This window comes from Ips typographus, linkage group LG3 (genome assembly GCF_016097725.1).
Source record: "Ips typographus isolate SLU linkage group LG3, UJ_Ityp_2.0, whole genome shotgun sequence".
In the NCBI taxonomy this organism is placed as follows: Eukaryota; Metazoa; Arthropoda; class Insecta; order Coleoptera; family Curculionidae; genus Ips; species Ips typographus.
Genome location: NC_138424.1, coordinates 1,472,378 through 1,487,235, shown reverse-complemented (window position 1 = coordinate 1,487,235; position 14,858 = coordinate 1,472,378). Strand labels below are relative to the sequence as shown.

The 14,858-nt window shown below is 36.0% G+C and overlaps 1 protein-coding gene across 1 annotated transcript; it reads right to left on the bottom strand.

Moving 5' to 3' along the window:
- Positions 1 to 13: 13 nt before the first annotated feature.
- Uba1 (ubiquitin-like activating enzyme 1) lies at positions 14 to 14,693 on the bottom strand. Its single transcript, XM_081975549.1, has 13 exons — positions 14,436 to 14,693; positions 12,927 to 13,074; positions 12,199 to 12,872; positions 10,291 to 10,485; positions 10,004 to 10,238; positions 6,422 to 6,621; positions 6,210 to 6,367; positions 5,946 to 6,155; positions 5,720 to 5,894; positions 1,377 to 1,616; positions 1,049 to 1,325; positions 738 to 997; positions 14 to 681 (listed from the first exon to the last, which is right to left on the bottom strand). Exons 1-13 carry the CDS (start codon positions 14,553 to 14,555, stop codon positions 445 to 447), a joined length of 3,129 nt encoding a protein of 1,042 aa, XP_081831675.1. The 5' UTR covers positions 14,556 to 14,693; the 3' UTR covers positions 14 to 444.
- Between the last annotated feature and the right edge of the window lie 165 nt (positions 14,694 to 14,858).

The following is a 14,858-nucleotide window of genomic DNA, read 5'->3' as shown; positions in this document are numbered from 1 at the left end:
AAAAAAACAAATGTCATATTTGAAGTTTTATTTTGCACACATTGAGAAGAATCTACAAATATCCGTAGAGCGGCAAATAAGCTTCGGATGTTTTGGGAAATCTTAAAGTACTCAGTGACTATAAAATATGCGGTATTTTATCAATTGCAACCAACCAATTATATGTACTATTGTATAGGAGATAATTAATAAAAAACAGACACGCACACATCGATTAATAAAAATAACAAAAATTACAAACCGGCCATAATTTTTTTTATATTCTTAAAAAAAAACTACAAGTTTACTCGTTTTAAAAAATAAACTTAACCATCATCAGTAATCCGTGGAGTTTCAAACAAACTCTCTCTTTAAAGCCGAATAGAAAAATAAAGAGTTGTAATTTAATTTCATCTCGTTAAGTAGTTTTTAGATCACAATTTCCGGCAACGTGGGGTTTGCTTTTTAAACCAGATTATACTTTACGTAGGGCACCTCGACGTCCTCGCCTTCGGCATCGTTACAACATAATTCGAACACCAGAGCTTTAACGTGGGGCTCGATCTTCTTCTTGGACACTCTTCGCACCACCTCGGACATTGACAGTCCTAAACGTTCCTGTGCCTTTGATTTTTGCATAAAGAACGAGTAAAGCATGCACACGCCTTGAGACAACATCGTAATTTCTAGGTTGTGTTTTTCCTACGTTTAAACATAATTAGTGACAGATAAGTTGTGGGTTTGTAATAATTTCTTACCTGGAAATATTGCAAGAATTCGGACAGGGTCATTTCTCCTTGGATTTCAAATCGGTCCCATAGCGTCCATTTGTTGCCGCAATATTCGCGTTGGGGCGCTGCAATCGGTTCGCTAAAACCGAAGAAAGGCAAGGCCAGGTTGACAAAACCGTTTTTGAACGGTTCAATGCTCTTTTGAGATCGGACTAGTTTATACAGCTCCAGGCACACCAAACCGGCTACCACTGAGGTTGTAGTGGCTATAGCCGGAATGATTTTACCTGCAAAAACATTACTACAAAAGAGTTTTCTTCACAATTCTTGCTACTAACCCGCAATAAGTTTGGACTTGTGCCTATCAGCCGGTGGAATTTTATAGTTGGCAGCTCTCAAATTTGACGCGGCCACAATAAAGTCCATGTGGAAATTAGTGTCGTCGTCCTTTTCAAAGTCCATCGGAGTCAGTACCAGCCCGTTCAGTTCCTCTTTGGACGGCAGCTCTGCTTGGATTTGCGCGATTCGATCCAGGTCCACGTTACTACCGTTTGCGGCCATTTGCGAATCGGTCACGGCGATTTTAACGCCAGACTTTGGAACGAATTCGGGCACCTAAATTATTCAGTGTAGATTATGTTGAATTGAACGGCTTGCCGAGTTTACCTCCACTTGAGACACGATCTGTGCGATGTAAGCTCTGTCTCTGTTGGTAGGCAGACCGTACACTTGAGCTTTTAGATTGGCTGCGGCCACGACGTAGTCCAGATGGAGCGGTTCGTTTACATCGAAAGTGAGAGGTTGCGGACAACGTTTTGGACCGGACCAGAAAGGCTGACCAGTGCTGGTTAGCTGATCTGGTGGGAAATTGAACAACAGCTGGCGGATCTGGTTGCAGTATTGTTCCTATAAATAAAAATAAAAGAAGTGACAGAAACTTCTACAAGTGTCTTAAACCGTCTCAGAGTTCTTTTAAATGGGTTCATCCCACATATTTTATTATTTTCAAAATACTAAGTCTAACATAACAAGAATTAAATCTTTTTCAGGTGCCGTCTCCGTTTCGAAGGTTGGCAATCATCAGGGCGATTTTTATTTTTGAGACCGCAGCTCTAAATAGTTCGTTGTTATTGCAACCAAGCCATTCTCTAAGGTTCTTCAGCCATGAATTACGTTTTCTCCCCACAGATCTCTTTCCTTCGACTTTTCCTTGCATAATAAGTTGCAATATTCGATACTTTTCCCCCCTCATGACATGTCCCATATATTGCAATTTTCAGGCCTTAATTGTCGTAATAAATTCTCTCTCCTTATTCATACGTCTCATCACTTCCACGTTGGTTATTCTGTCTACCCATGAAATCCTCAGTATTCTTCGGTATACCCACATCTCAAACTCTTCCAGTCTCCTCATTTCGGTTACCTTCAGCGTTCAGGCTTCCATCCCATAATACAGTACGGACAGCACATAGCATCTCATTAGTCGTATTTTCAGTTCCAGGTTCAGATCCCGACAGCAGAAAAGCCTTTTCATTTTTATAAATGTGCTTCTGGCCTGTTCGATTCTGATTCGTATTTCTTGTGAGCTGTCGTTGTTTTCATTAATGGTCGTGCCTAGGTATTTGTATTCTCTTACTCTCTCAATAGGTTGATTGTTTACGTATATCCTACGAATGTCCTGAGTTGTTTTTGTCATCAACATATATTTTGTTTTGTTTATGTTCAGTGATAGTCCAACCATTCTATTAATTAGCGTCTGCAGATCTTCGTATGTTCCAGCCAGAATAACTGTATCATCAGCATACCTCAGATTATTTATTGTCATGCCGTTGATCTTAATGCCTATGTTCTGATCATCAAGTGCCCTATTTATTATGTCCTCCGAGTACAGATTAAAGAGGATTGGTGATAGTATACACCATTGACGAACACCTCTCTGTATTTCTATTTCTTCTGATGTCATGTCTTCTATTCGTACTACTGCTTTTTGACCATAGTATAAGTTTGATATTATTCTTATGTCTCTGAGGTCTATTCTTCTCTTTATTAATGTTTCTATGAGCAAGTCATGCCTCACTTTATCGAAAGCTATATTGTAGTCTAGAAAGCATGTATGTCTTGATTTATATCTAGGCATCTTTGTGACAGGACATTGAGTGAAACTAGCGCTTCCCTTGTTCCTAGGTCTTTACGGAATCCGAAGAATTAAATAAAAATATTCAAATTTCAAAGTAAGATTTAAAACGTCGGCTAGATATGACAGTAGACGATTTTCAACCAATTAGGTGCGAGGAGCCACTTCTATCATCAGCTTTCGTGTTGCCAGTTTGTAAACTTTTACCGATTCAAATTAATCTTGACAAATTAGAAACGATAAAAGACGGTCTTTATTTCTATAAACATTTCAGTGTTTACAGTTTTTAAGTTTCTAACAATAACACTAGACTAACTACTACTTTTTGTCCAAGTGAAATAAAAAAGGTGTCGTGTCGTGCTACAAAACGTCTTATTTGGCAACATTGCATTCTGAGAACTTCACTGCTGACTTGACTTTGAGGTTATAAATCAGCTGATCGGAAAATGCTATCAACCATCAGACAGCCATAGCCAATAAAACTGCTGAAAGTCGTCCACGTCATATACGCGGCAAAACCGTCGATTTCAATTTATTTATGCATTTTCAAAGTCCTGTAAATTACCAAAAAACCTTCCATTTTTGTAAATAAACTACCAATTCCGACATTTCAGACTAAGCTTCCCAATTTATATGAATTGAAACGCAGTTTTACGTTATGTGGGATGAACCCATTGTCAGAGGCCTCTAAGACCATTTTGAAAGTTCCATAGACCTCTAAATGCTATCTATTGAGATCTAATCTTGTCTATGATATCTGTCTGTCAGTATCATCTATCTGTCATCTAATATTGAGAACCTGCTGCTTGAAAAGCTTTCAAAAAAGTGCCAGAAGCCTCTATAAGTGTCTTAAACACTCCAAGAGTTGTTTTAAACTGTCAGAGGCCTCTTGGACCATTCTGAAAGTTCCATAGACCTCTAAATGCTACTGAGAACCTTCTAAAAAGTGCCAGAGACTTCTACAAGTGTCTTAAACCGTTCCAGACTTGTTTTAAGTTGCCAGATGCCTCTAGAACCATTAGAAAAGTTCCATAGACTTCTAAATGATATTGAGAACTTTCTGAAAAGTTCCAGAACCCTCTGCAATTGTCCTAAAACCATTCTGAAAGTACCATAGACCTCTAAATGCTATTTAAAACCTTCTAAAAAGTACCAGAAGCCTCTATAAGTGTTTTGAACACTCCAAGAATTGTTTTAAACTGTCAAAGGCCTGTAGGACCATTGTGAAAGCTCCATAGACCTCTAAATGCTATTTAGAACCTTCTAAAAGTTGCCAGAAGCCTCTACAAATGTTTTAAATCTTCCCAGAGGCCACTAGACTCATTTTGGTAGTGCCAGAGCTCTCTGAATAATACGGCAAACTTTCTAAAATTTGCCAGAGGCTTCTACAAGTGTCTTAAATCTTTCAAGATCTGTTTTAAATTGACAAAAAACTTCTACATTCATTAAGAAAGTGCCAACCTTCTAAAAAGTGCCAGAGGCCCCTAAATAAGACTGAAAACCTTGTAAAAATTGTCAAAGGCTTCTACACCATTTACACATGTAGTTCAGAAAATATCACTTGGATTTTAAAAATATAAGTTGAATTTCAGAATCTATAACTTGTATTTCGTTATCGTAAATTTGGTTTTAGAAAACGTAAGTTGTCTTTCAGATTCGTCACTTGTATTTTAGAACACGTTATTTCAATTTCAGATTTTTTTGTGTTTCTATGTGGTTATTAGTTCATTGTTTTTTTTTTAATATCACTTTAGGCAAAAAAACCCATCGGGAGTATTAATTTATATAAAATATACAGGGTGTCCCATAACTATATGACAATCCCTCGGGGGCATACAGAGGAGGTCAAAATAATACGATTTGTTCATATAATTTTTTTTTTAAGTCACTCCTTTAAATATCGAGACCCAAAGAACTGTCTTCCAATTAACGTTTTTGGCCGTAACTTTTGAAACACTTTGTATACTGAAATGATTATAGGGTTTAATGTTTTATCGAAAGAGACCTTCTATTTGACATCAAAACCAGGTATTTCGTCTTCGAAAGGCAGGAACTAACTGGACCTAAGACACAATTTGCTTAAACTTTGACAGCTGTCATTATTTTCAGCTGCAAATGCCATTAATGGATAACTCTTGACATTTTTATTGAAAAATTGTACTCTTCCTTTATTTTGATAAAATAAACGAGATACGGTTTTCGAGATAAATCGATTTTTTATTGAACTGCTTAAACCACAATGTTATTAAAAATATTCGTTAAACTATTTACTTTTTTTTATTTACTTTTTTTGCTCAACTGTAATTTTCCAAATTACAAATGAACTGCTCTTTTCTATAATACAAGTGACTAATCTGAAATACAAATTGCAATTTCGAAAATCAAAGTTATTATTCTAAAATTGAAAGTACCTTTTCTGAAATACAAGTGATAAATTTTAAATCCATCTTACGCTTTCTAAACTACATGTGTAAATGGTGTAGAGTCATGTTAAAACTTTCCAGAGGTATAAGAACCATTTAGGCTAAGTTTTTATTTGACTGTGACATTTTGCATATGACCTGTCACTGTCAAACTATAATTTAACTTAAGTGGGACCTAGAGGGCGCCTTTACCTTTGCCATAAAACCTTTTAAGAATTGTAGAAATAGTCCTTTATAACTCAAAGAGATTTTTAGTAAACTATACAGGGTGTTTTAATTGTGGCTCGGTTTTCATCTGTTGTTTATCTTTGGTCGAAAAAACCCAGCCTGCTGCTTTTTTATGACCAATCACAAACTACCCACTGAGCTAAAATAAACTGAAATACTACACATGTGTAGTATGTACTCCCACCATAATGCAACAAATGTAAGTCAAACTTTGATGCCCTTACCTGCCAATGTAACCTAGCCCAAGCAATGCAATCTTCAAAATGTTTTGGTCTCTCATCGACCAAAGCTGCTTTAACTGATTCCAAAGCCTCTAAAGGTTGGACACCAGGCAACTTAAGGGTAGTCTCCATGAAATCAGGGTTGGTTAGATATTGAGAGGCTTTCTCAGCACTTTGCCTATACCCAAAACTGTTACACTTGAAAAAGCAAATTAACTGAAAAACCCACCTGAATAATCCCTCAAAAGTGTCTCTGGCCCATTGCAAGGTGTGTTCTATAGCATTGGGAAAATTTTTCAACGTGCAGATAGGAATGCTTTTTTCCGGAGGGTCTTGCGACGAGCTGTACGACTCTGTTATGAACGGTACCACCACTTGGGTGTTACCTTTAGTGCCCAAAGTACCGGACTCTAGTAACGGCTTCCGGTAGTAAACACATCTGTATAACACGTACATAAGAAAAATGAACGCGCAAAGAATTTAATCAAGCAACCGTCTATCCATGTAGATCCGGGCATCGACGTTATCCAAAGCGTTGGCAACACCGTCGAGTTTCTCAAAGAAAACATCATCGTATACGTTTTCAGTTTCGGGCCCGACGCGGTTCTGATGAGCGATCACATTGACTTGAGGATTCATTTTTTTAATAGCCTAGAACCATTAACAATTTAGCTTCAGACAAGGTTGCCGGTTGAGGTTGTGTACCTTGGCGGCAACGTCGGCTTTAGACTTTTGCACGTCGTGCGGCCGGAACAAAAACTGCCTGTTCAAATTCGATTTTTCGATTAAATCCATATCGGTAACCACAATGTAACCGTCTCCAACTCCCAGACCCATCATGGCAAAGTTTTTAAGCAGTTCACAACCGATTGCGCCTGCGCCAACTACGAAGTATTTTTGACTGCCTGTAAACGTAAATTATGTATGTATTCAGTTAGTGACAGAGATTAGCAGTGATGCCAACTCTAGGGAAATCTTCCTAGTCCTAGGGACAAATAGTTTACTTGATTTTTGCTCGTTTGCACAGAAATATCATTAGATAATACTTTACTAGGGTTTTCCTAATTTTTAGGTTACCCCAATAATTACAGTCTTTATTTCGAATTGTGATTAGGATAGAGTACAATGTACATTATCAACTAATACAAAGGAAATAGCGTCATGATAAACTATGAAGTACTTAAAGATACTTATATACATTTTCAGCGATTTTTCCCTAAATACAGATTTCAGAGAATAAGCAATCTTTATTTAACAAAATAATCCTCTATAGCGTAGGGTTCTAATTCAATTAGTAAATTTTTTACTTCTTTTTTGAAACTTTTGTCCGTCAATGTTTTCAGCCTGTCTGGTAGGTTGTTAAATAGGCGAATACACATATATTTTGCATTCTTCTCAGTGAGTGTTCCAATCTATATTTTGAACAATTTACATCTTTTTGTCTTGTGTTGTATGTATGATTGACTTTGATGTTAAATAGGTTTTGGTTCTTTTTAAGAAAGATAAGACACTCATATACAGGGTAATTCAAATTCGACCCTCACCATTGGGATCTCGGAAACTATAGGAGATACGAGAAAGTTTAAATTGGGGCAAAGTTGCGCAATGTAAAGCTCAACCAAATGCAGTTTTAAAAATTTCGATTTTCCGAGTACTTCCGAAGATATCCGAAAAAAACTGAAAATTTGATTTTTTGTTTTTATTTATTTCTAATCTTATTTGAAGAGATATTCCAAAACTAAAAGCACCTTTTTATTGCCACTTTTTCCTAGCTATTCGATGATGGATTCAAATTTGCCACACGACGTTTCGTTTTTTGGCAGCCATCATCAACTTTCTTTTTTCTTATGGGCGCCATATTGGATTTTTAGCCCACCAAATAGTACGTTTTATTCTGATTTTAGTGATGTATAATAACTTATGATTTGCTTCATAAATAACAAAATAATTCAATAAAAACTATTTTTACTTTAGTTATTGGCTTTGAGTTAATGGGCCGTTTTAAAACATGTCATTGTTTGACAGTACTTGTCAAACACGATAACTCGGACGATCATTAGAGCGTCAATCATAGTTAAAAATGTATCTAGAAAAGAAACCCGGCAGAAAATGTTATTATTATACAAGCATTGCTGAACTATTTAGGTTAATCAGAAAAAGAGATTTGTTAGCATTATCTCTAACTTAAAAGGCTTATTTATGTTTCCAAGAGAAAGATCATCATTTTAGGAACTTCATTTTTAGTCAAATTTCAATTTTGTATAATGTTAAGTGCAAGTTTATAGTTATTTATACAGTAAGTAACAAACCATTTTTTATTCATTCATATTTATTCGAGTGAATAAACCGGTTTAAGTCACGTGTCTTATACAGTATTTTTTCAGTATTAAATTTCGACTTCTTATATTAAAAAAGAAACAAAAATTACAGTTCTATTAAATTTGCACCGCGCCCCGTAGATGTAACATTGATGTTTGTTTGTTTACATCTGTAAATAGGCGAATGTCATTCAGAGTGATTTAATAGTTATTTATACAGCAAGTGACTTAAACCATTTTTTATTCACGAAAAGAACAACTAGGTCCACAAGCGTAGCGAGTGGCCTAAGCTCTTCGAGTGAATAAACCGGTTTAAGTCAAGTCACGTGTATACCTTTGTGACTAAGTATGTTCAGGGCAATTGCGTGTGACAAGTACTACCAAGTAATCTTCATAAAACGTCTCATTAACAAAGCTAACTAAGGTAAAATCTCTAAAAGCTCTAACGATCGTCCGAATTATCGCGTTTGACAAATACTGTCAAATAATGACATTTTAAAAAACCGCCCATTAACTCAAAGCCAATAACTAAAGGAAAAATAGTTTTTATTGAATTATTTTGTTATTTATGAAGCAAATCATAAATTATTATACATCACTAAAATCAGAATAAAACGTACTATTTGGTGGGCTAAAAATCCAATATGGCGCCCATAAGAAAAAAGAAAGTTGATGATGGCTGCCAAAAAACGAAACGTCGTGTGGCAAATTTGAATCCATCATCGAATAGCTGAGAAAAAGTGGCAATGAAAAGGTGCTTTTAGTTTTGGAATATTTCTTCAAATAAGATTAGAAATAAATAAAAACAAAAAATCAAATTTTCAGTTTTTTTCGGATATCTTCGGAAGTACTCGGAAAATCGAAATTTTTAAAACTGCATTTGGTTGAGCTTTACATTGCGCAACTTTGCCCCAATTTAAACTTTCTCGTATCTCTTATAGTTTCCGAGATCCCAATGGTGAGGGTCGAATTTGAATTACCCTGTATATATAGATTGCATAAACTGTCATTATTGAATTTTTTTTAAAGATGGATCTACATGAATCTTTGTATTTCATTTTGAACATTAATCTAATTGCCCTTTTTTGAATTACAAATACATTCTGTATTGAAGTATTTCTACCGCAAAACATAATTGCATACTTCATAATCGATTCAAAGTTGGCAAAGTACAATATTTTAAGGGCCGCCAGGTTCAGATTGCAAATTGAGTTTAACCTGCCTAGCAGAACATTTATGTGATCAGACCAATCTAGAAATTCATCAATCTGCACTCCCAAAAATTTTGTATTATTGGCTAGTAATTGGCTCCTGTCAGTGAGAAAGTGTATTTCATTAGGTTTCTCAAATGTACCTTGTTTTGTTGAAAAAATAATCACATTTGTTTTTTCCATATTTAAAGCTAATTTTTTTTTTAAAACCACTCAGAGGTCCTAATAAACAGATCTTTTCCAGACTGAATTAAAGTGCTGATTTCCTCTTGACCTACAAGTAAATTTGTGTTATCTGCAAAGTTGACGATTTTTTCATTTTCTTTTGCTATAGAATTCAGACCGTTCATGTAAATTACAAAGAGTAGTGGCCCCAGAATACTGCCCTGGGCTATTCCATGTTGATTTTCTTTTATATTTGATGTGTATGGCTTGCTGTCCCTAAATAGTTTAACCTGTTGTTTCCTATGAGATAAGTAAGAATCAAACAATCTCAGGGCCTTACTTCTAACTCCATAGAGTTCTAATTTTTTTTACAATAGTTTTTTATCTACACAATCACAAGCCTTAGACTTGATATTGATAAGATATGACTTGTAAACTGAAAAATTGCTGTTTGTACTGACCCTAACATGAAATTTGTTTGCACCATGTTTATTTCAACCCTAATAAGAGAACTTAACCTTGCTGGCCACAATATCTAGGAATATTTAAAATGTCTAGTGACACTTAGTCACTGACTAGTAAAAACCACTCACCTAATTTTTCCTGGAACTCTTTGCCAAAAACAGCAATCTGACCATCATATCTGCATCCCTGCGGGGCTGCCAACTCTTCGGTAATTTCCGAACGATCTTTGGGTAGAGTTTCGATAGCGTCAAAGTACAACCACTGCACGATCGGATGGAATTTGCCGGAACAAGCCTTCATCACTTCCTGGGCCACAACGCCTCCCATCGTGGCATTCATGGGATTCAAATCGCCCGCGGACACCTTGAAACCAATTTGTTGTTCTCTGGTAATTTAAGCACGTAAATAAGACAACCTTTGCAAAAGTGTCCAATAAATCAGTGTTCAACTGGGTGTCGCCGCTGTTTACGTTCGCTTTAGCGATCGCCAAAAATTCGGAGGCGTCTTCGTTGTTCCACGGTCTGGGCACTTTGCCGTGTTTTTCCGTGTAGCTGTGCAAAGCGCTGAAAGCTATGTGCAGCTGGGCTGGATAATCGAATTTGGCAAAATCCTGTATAAAAGAATGTTACTATAGTATTTTAGAAAAAAATGTATCATAAAAATAAGAATTGAAGTACATCAGAATAATAGGATCTTCAGTTTAGTGGATTTTGGGGCAGAAAAGGTCCTTATTCTGCTAAAGCCCAAGTTTTGGTAAACTTAAGGTCTGTAACGAGCTTTTTGAACAGCCAAAACTGTTTAAAAGTCTACTCTTTCAAATAACCCAATCAGCTACATAACTTAAGCATCTTTTAAATTTTTCCACCTAGGATTTCTAGGAAGCTTGCTTTTTGTTGCTAACGATTTAGACAAAAACACGTCATTTGACAGATTTGTTTTGCTTTTTTCTTCTTTTTGTGCCTATTGGCTGCTATTTTTTGTATGGTTTTATTTTGTATAGTTTAATTTACAATTGCAATAGCTATATTGAGATATTGAAGGCTTCTGAGAGACAAAAACATACCAATTATCTGTTGCAAAATGGGTAAGTATCAATTTACAAATTTAAACTGACCAAATAATTTCCAAATGCTCCGAAGTAGTCTAAAGAAATGTAAAAACATTCCGAAACACTATAGAAGCCTCAAAATGCCTTGCAAAAGCTTACAAAACAACCTAGAAGCTTTTCAACTTATCTATAGAACCTCTCAAAAGATTTTAAGACAGTCTAAAAGCTTCCATATGCTTCTTGAACAGTTTAACAGTTTCCAAAAGTTTCTAGAACCCTCTAGAAGATTTCAGATGCCTTAAAAGCAGTCCAGAACCTTCAATGCTCTTTAAACTGTTCAAACACTTTCCAAATGCACCTAAAGTAGTCTAAAGAGGTTTTAAAACACTACAGAAACTCCAAACAACTTCTCAAGTAGTCGAAAGCCTTCCAAATACGTCTAGAAGCTTCCAAAAGCTTTTAGAACACTCTAAAGACTTCTGAATGATCTTCAACTAGTCTAGAAGCTCTCAAAAAAGTTTGTAAAACCGTCCATAAGTTTTAAAATGCTCTAAAAGCAGTCCAAAACCTTCAATGCTTTTTAAACTCTTCACAAACCTTCCAAAGGCTCCTAAGTAGTCTAAAAAGATTTCAAAATACTACAGAAACTCCAAAATGCTTCTAAAGCAGTGGAAAGCCTTCCAAAAGCTTTTAGAACAGTATAGAAGCTCTCAAAACATTTCAAGACAGTCTAAAAGTGTCCGTATGCTTTTAGAGCAGTTTAAAAGCTTCCAAAAATGTCTAGAAGCATCTACAAGATTTCAAATGCTCCTAAAGCAGTCTAAAAAGATTTCAAAACACTACAAAAACTCCAAAAAGCTTCTAAAACAGTTGGAAGCCTTTCAAAACCATCTAGAAACTTCCAAAAGCTTTTAGAACAGCCTAAAAGATTCCAAGTGCCCTTCAACTAGTCTAGAAACTCCCAAAAGATATGAAAACAGTCCAGAAGCTTCCAAAAAATTCTAGAACCATCTAAGAATTTCCAAATGACTCTAAAGTATTCCATAATGCTCTTTAAGTAATTGAAAATAACTTTGAAAATTGTCAAAACAGTCTAAACTATTCTGTATGCTTCTAAAGCAGTTGGAACGCTTCAAAAAATGTCTAGAACTTGAACTCAAAAAATGTTAAAAGCTATGCATCTGCTAAAAGAGTTTTGTGTTTTTTTACAGATTTTAGATCTTTTCAATCCAGACTCTAGCAATAAATAATAACTAACAAATAACCAACACTTACGGTAATGACAAACTCAGGATTCTCCAAAGACTCTTTAAGTGACTTAAAGTGCAATTCCTTGGGCATTTTCACTTGAGTGACAATGCCACCCCTTTCGTACTTGGTAAAACCGGTGGTGTCCCCAATGCTAAAAGTATAGGGACCCAGGACCTTAATTTTAATAGGCTCGCACCCGTTCAGCTCCGTCATGCCTTCCACTTCGTAGAAAGTGACGTAGTCGCCGTCCTCCATTCCGTGTCTGGTGTCGTCGATGCAAGTCACCACACCCTCCTTGTCGCTGCTGATGTCCGCGACCATTGCCGAAACGGGGGATTCGCCGGTAGTGTCGACCACCGTAAAACTGTCACCGAAATCGCAAAACACTTGAGCGAACAGTCCTCTGGTGTCGGCGATTATTAAAGCGATATTATTGGAGTGAGTGATCTCACTAATTCTTAATTGCTCACTACGAGTCGAGTTTGTAAGTACCACCACACGGAAACGTTTAATATAGTCTTCGGTCAATGGACCGGTGTAAGAACGAGTCGGTACGTAACTGTTGAGTTCGGCGAGTTTTTTGCAAACTGCCTCGGCGCGATTCTTGCCCAAATCCTCCTCAGAAAGGAAGAATTCAGAACTCAGATCGGTCATTGTAGCTTCTTTGTCATCGTGCAGAGTCACGGACTTTACACCCCCTAACGTAAGACAAATCAGGATAAAATTACTGTAATCAAGAAAGAAAAACTTACCAAGGATGACATTCTTGGCCACCTCCACTCCAAGACCACCAAGGCCGGAAATAAGGACATCACTGGATGCCATACGCCTCATGGCTTCATGGCCCAGGACGTATAATTGTCTTGAATACAGTCCCTCATCAATGTCCTGGGGATTATTCTAGTAAAAAATCGTTTTCTCATTTAAATGTCAGAAAGTTAGAAGTAGTCTGTAATTTTAATGCTGTAGAATTAAACAAATGTGGTAAAAATAAAACTGATCATAGGAAATACATGTTATGGACAGAGAAACATTGATAATTAACACTCAAGACGAATTATGTTTTTAATTTCCATTTATTTTAGTGAACAGTTTGCGATGAGCGCCCTCTGTGTTTTCCACAGAATAGAAATAATTTATTAGTTATATATAACACTGTTATAGACAACACTGCAGCAGAGTTTTAGCCTAATAGACTTTTTATTGCGTTTACTCTTTGTCTTGTGCATTTTCTATTAGTAGAAGCAAAATTTTAAAATGACATCATTTTGAGCAACATTTGGATTTTCTGCCTGGTTAGGTTACCTGGCTTGATTAGTTTAATAAGGACTGCTAATTAATTGTATTATGTTTGTGAAAATGTTGATATATATTGTATTTCAAAATTGCCCTGTCAATTTTGAAATTTTCTTCTACCAATAGAAATTAAGTGACATCAGACACAATTTGCATCACATAAGCCCCAAGAAATTATTATGTGAACCCAGCATAAACTTCTTTAATGTGTAACTTTTGCCATTCTCAATAAGTGTTAAAACATTATTACTGGTGGGAAGGCAGACTTGAAGGAATATTAACATTATTAACACTCATTTTAGGAGATTTCTTCAAGACAAAGCTACAAAACTGTTGGTGTAGCATTTGAGCCTGTTCTAAATTGATAACCAATGCTGTAAGATGGGATGACGAAAAGTGACACTTTTCACAGGTTTAACTTGAGGCTATAGAATCATAAATATGATCATTACCTCACAATATTCATACAAAAATTATACTATAATATACAAGTGGTACTTAATAATTTCATAGTAATCCTTACTTATGATGTTATTTAAAAGAACTTGAAAAAATCTACACTTATTGAAAAACTGTAGATGATCTTCATCACTTAATTGACAGTTCCTTTATTGGCTTGTAATCAACTAAAAATGTTTGTGTTGTACTTCTTTAAAACGAATTAACTTTTAATAATAAAAATACAATTTTGATTACTTTATTATTCAATTGATATCAGGATAGTTTCATTATCAGACAGAAAAAAATGCTGAATAACATACTAAAGTTGCAGTTATTCAAAATGTAAAAGCCTTGAGTATTGAGTGCAATAGTTAATGTAGTATTGCACTAGAGGCTTCTGACCGGATACTCAAATTTATTGTCATATCTTTATGGTCTTCAAAAAAACCTTTTCAGGCCTAATATGGTATAACAAAAGGGGTATAAAAATATTGCGAAACCTTGTGTAAACCGGGTATTTTTACCTGTGGTTGAGAACTGGAAGCCACACCGTTGTTCGCCATGTCTTTGTTCTTTCTCGGATCTAGCTTCCGTTTCTTGGATGGAGGGTCGACGGAGCTGTCTGCCGTTTCAGCACTAGACATCGGACACGTAAGGGCACTTATTTAGTTTTTCCCTCAGCCTTGAATCGATATTTTCACTGATTTTCGTTGGGAAATTAGGCTAAACGACATACGAAATGACTAATGAATTTTCGGTCTTATTTTTTTTTTGACAGAACAATTTTACGGACAAGCCGTCGTAGGGCGCACGCGTATGGTAAACGTCAATTTTTGATAGAACGCGTCAACGTGACGTCATCTGACAGTTTGTCACATGACCGCCTTACCAGCAAAACTGATTGATTCCCCGTGACTCCTTGCCACGTTACGTAAATTCCTTTTTGA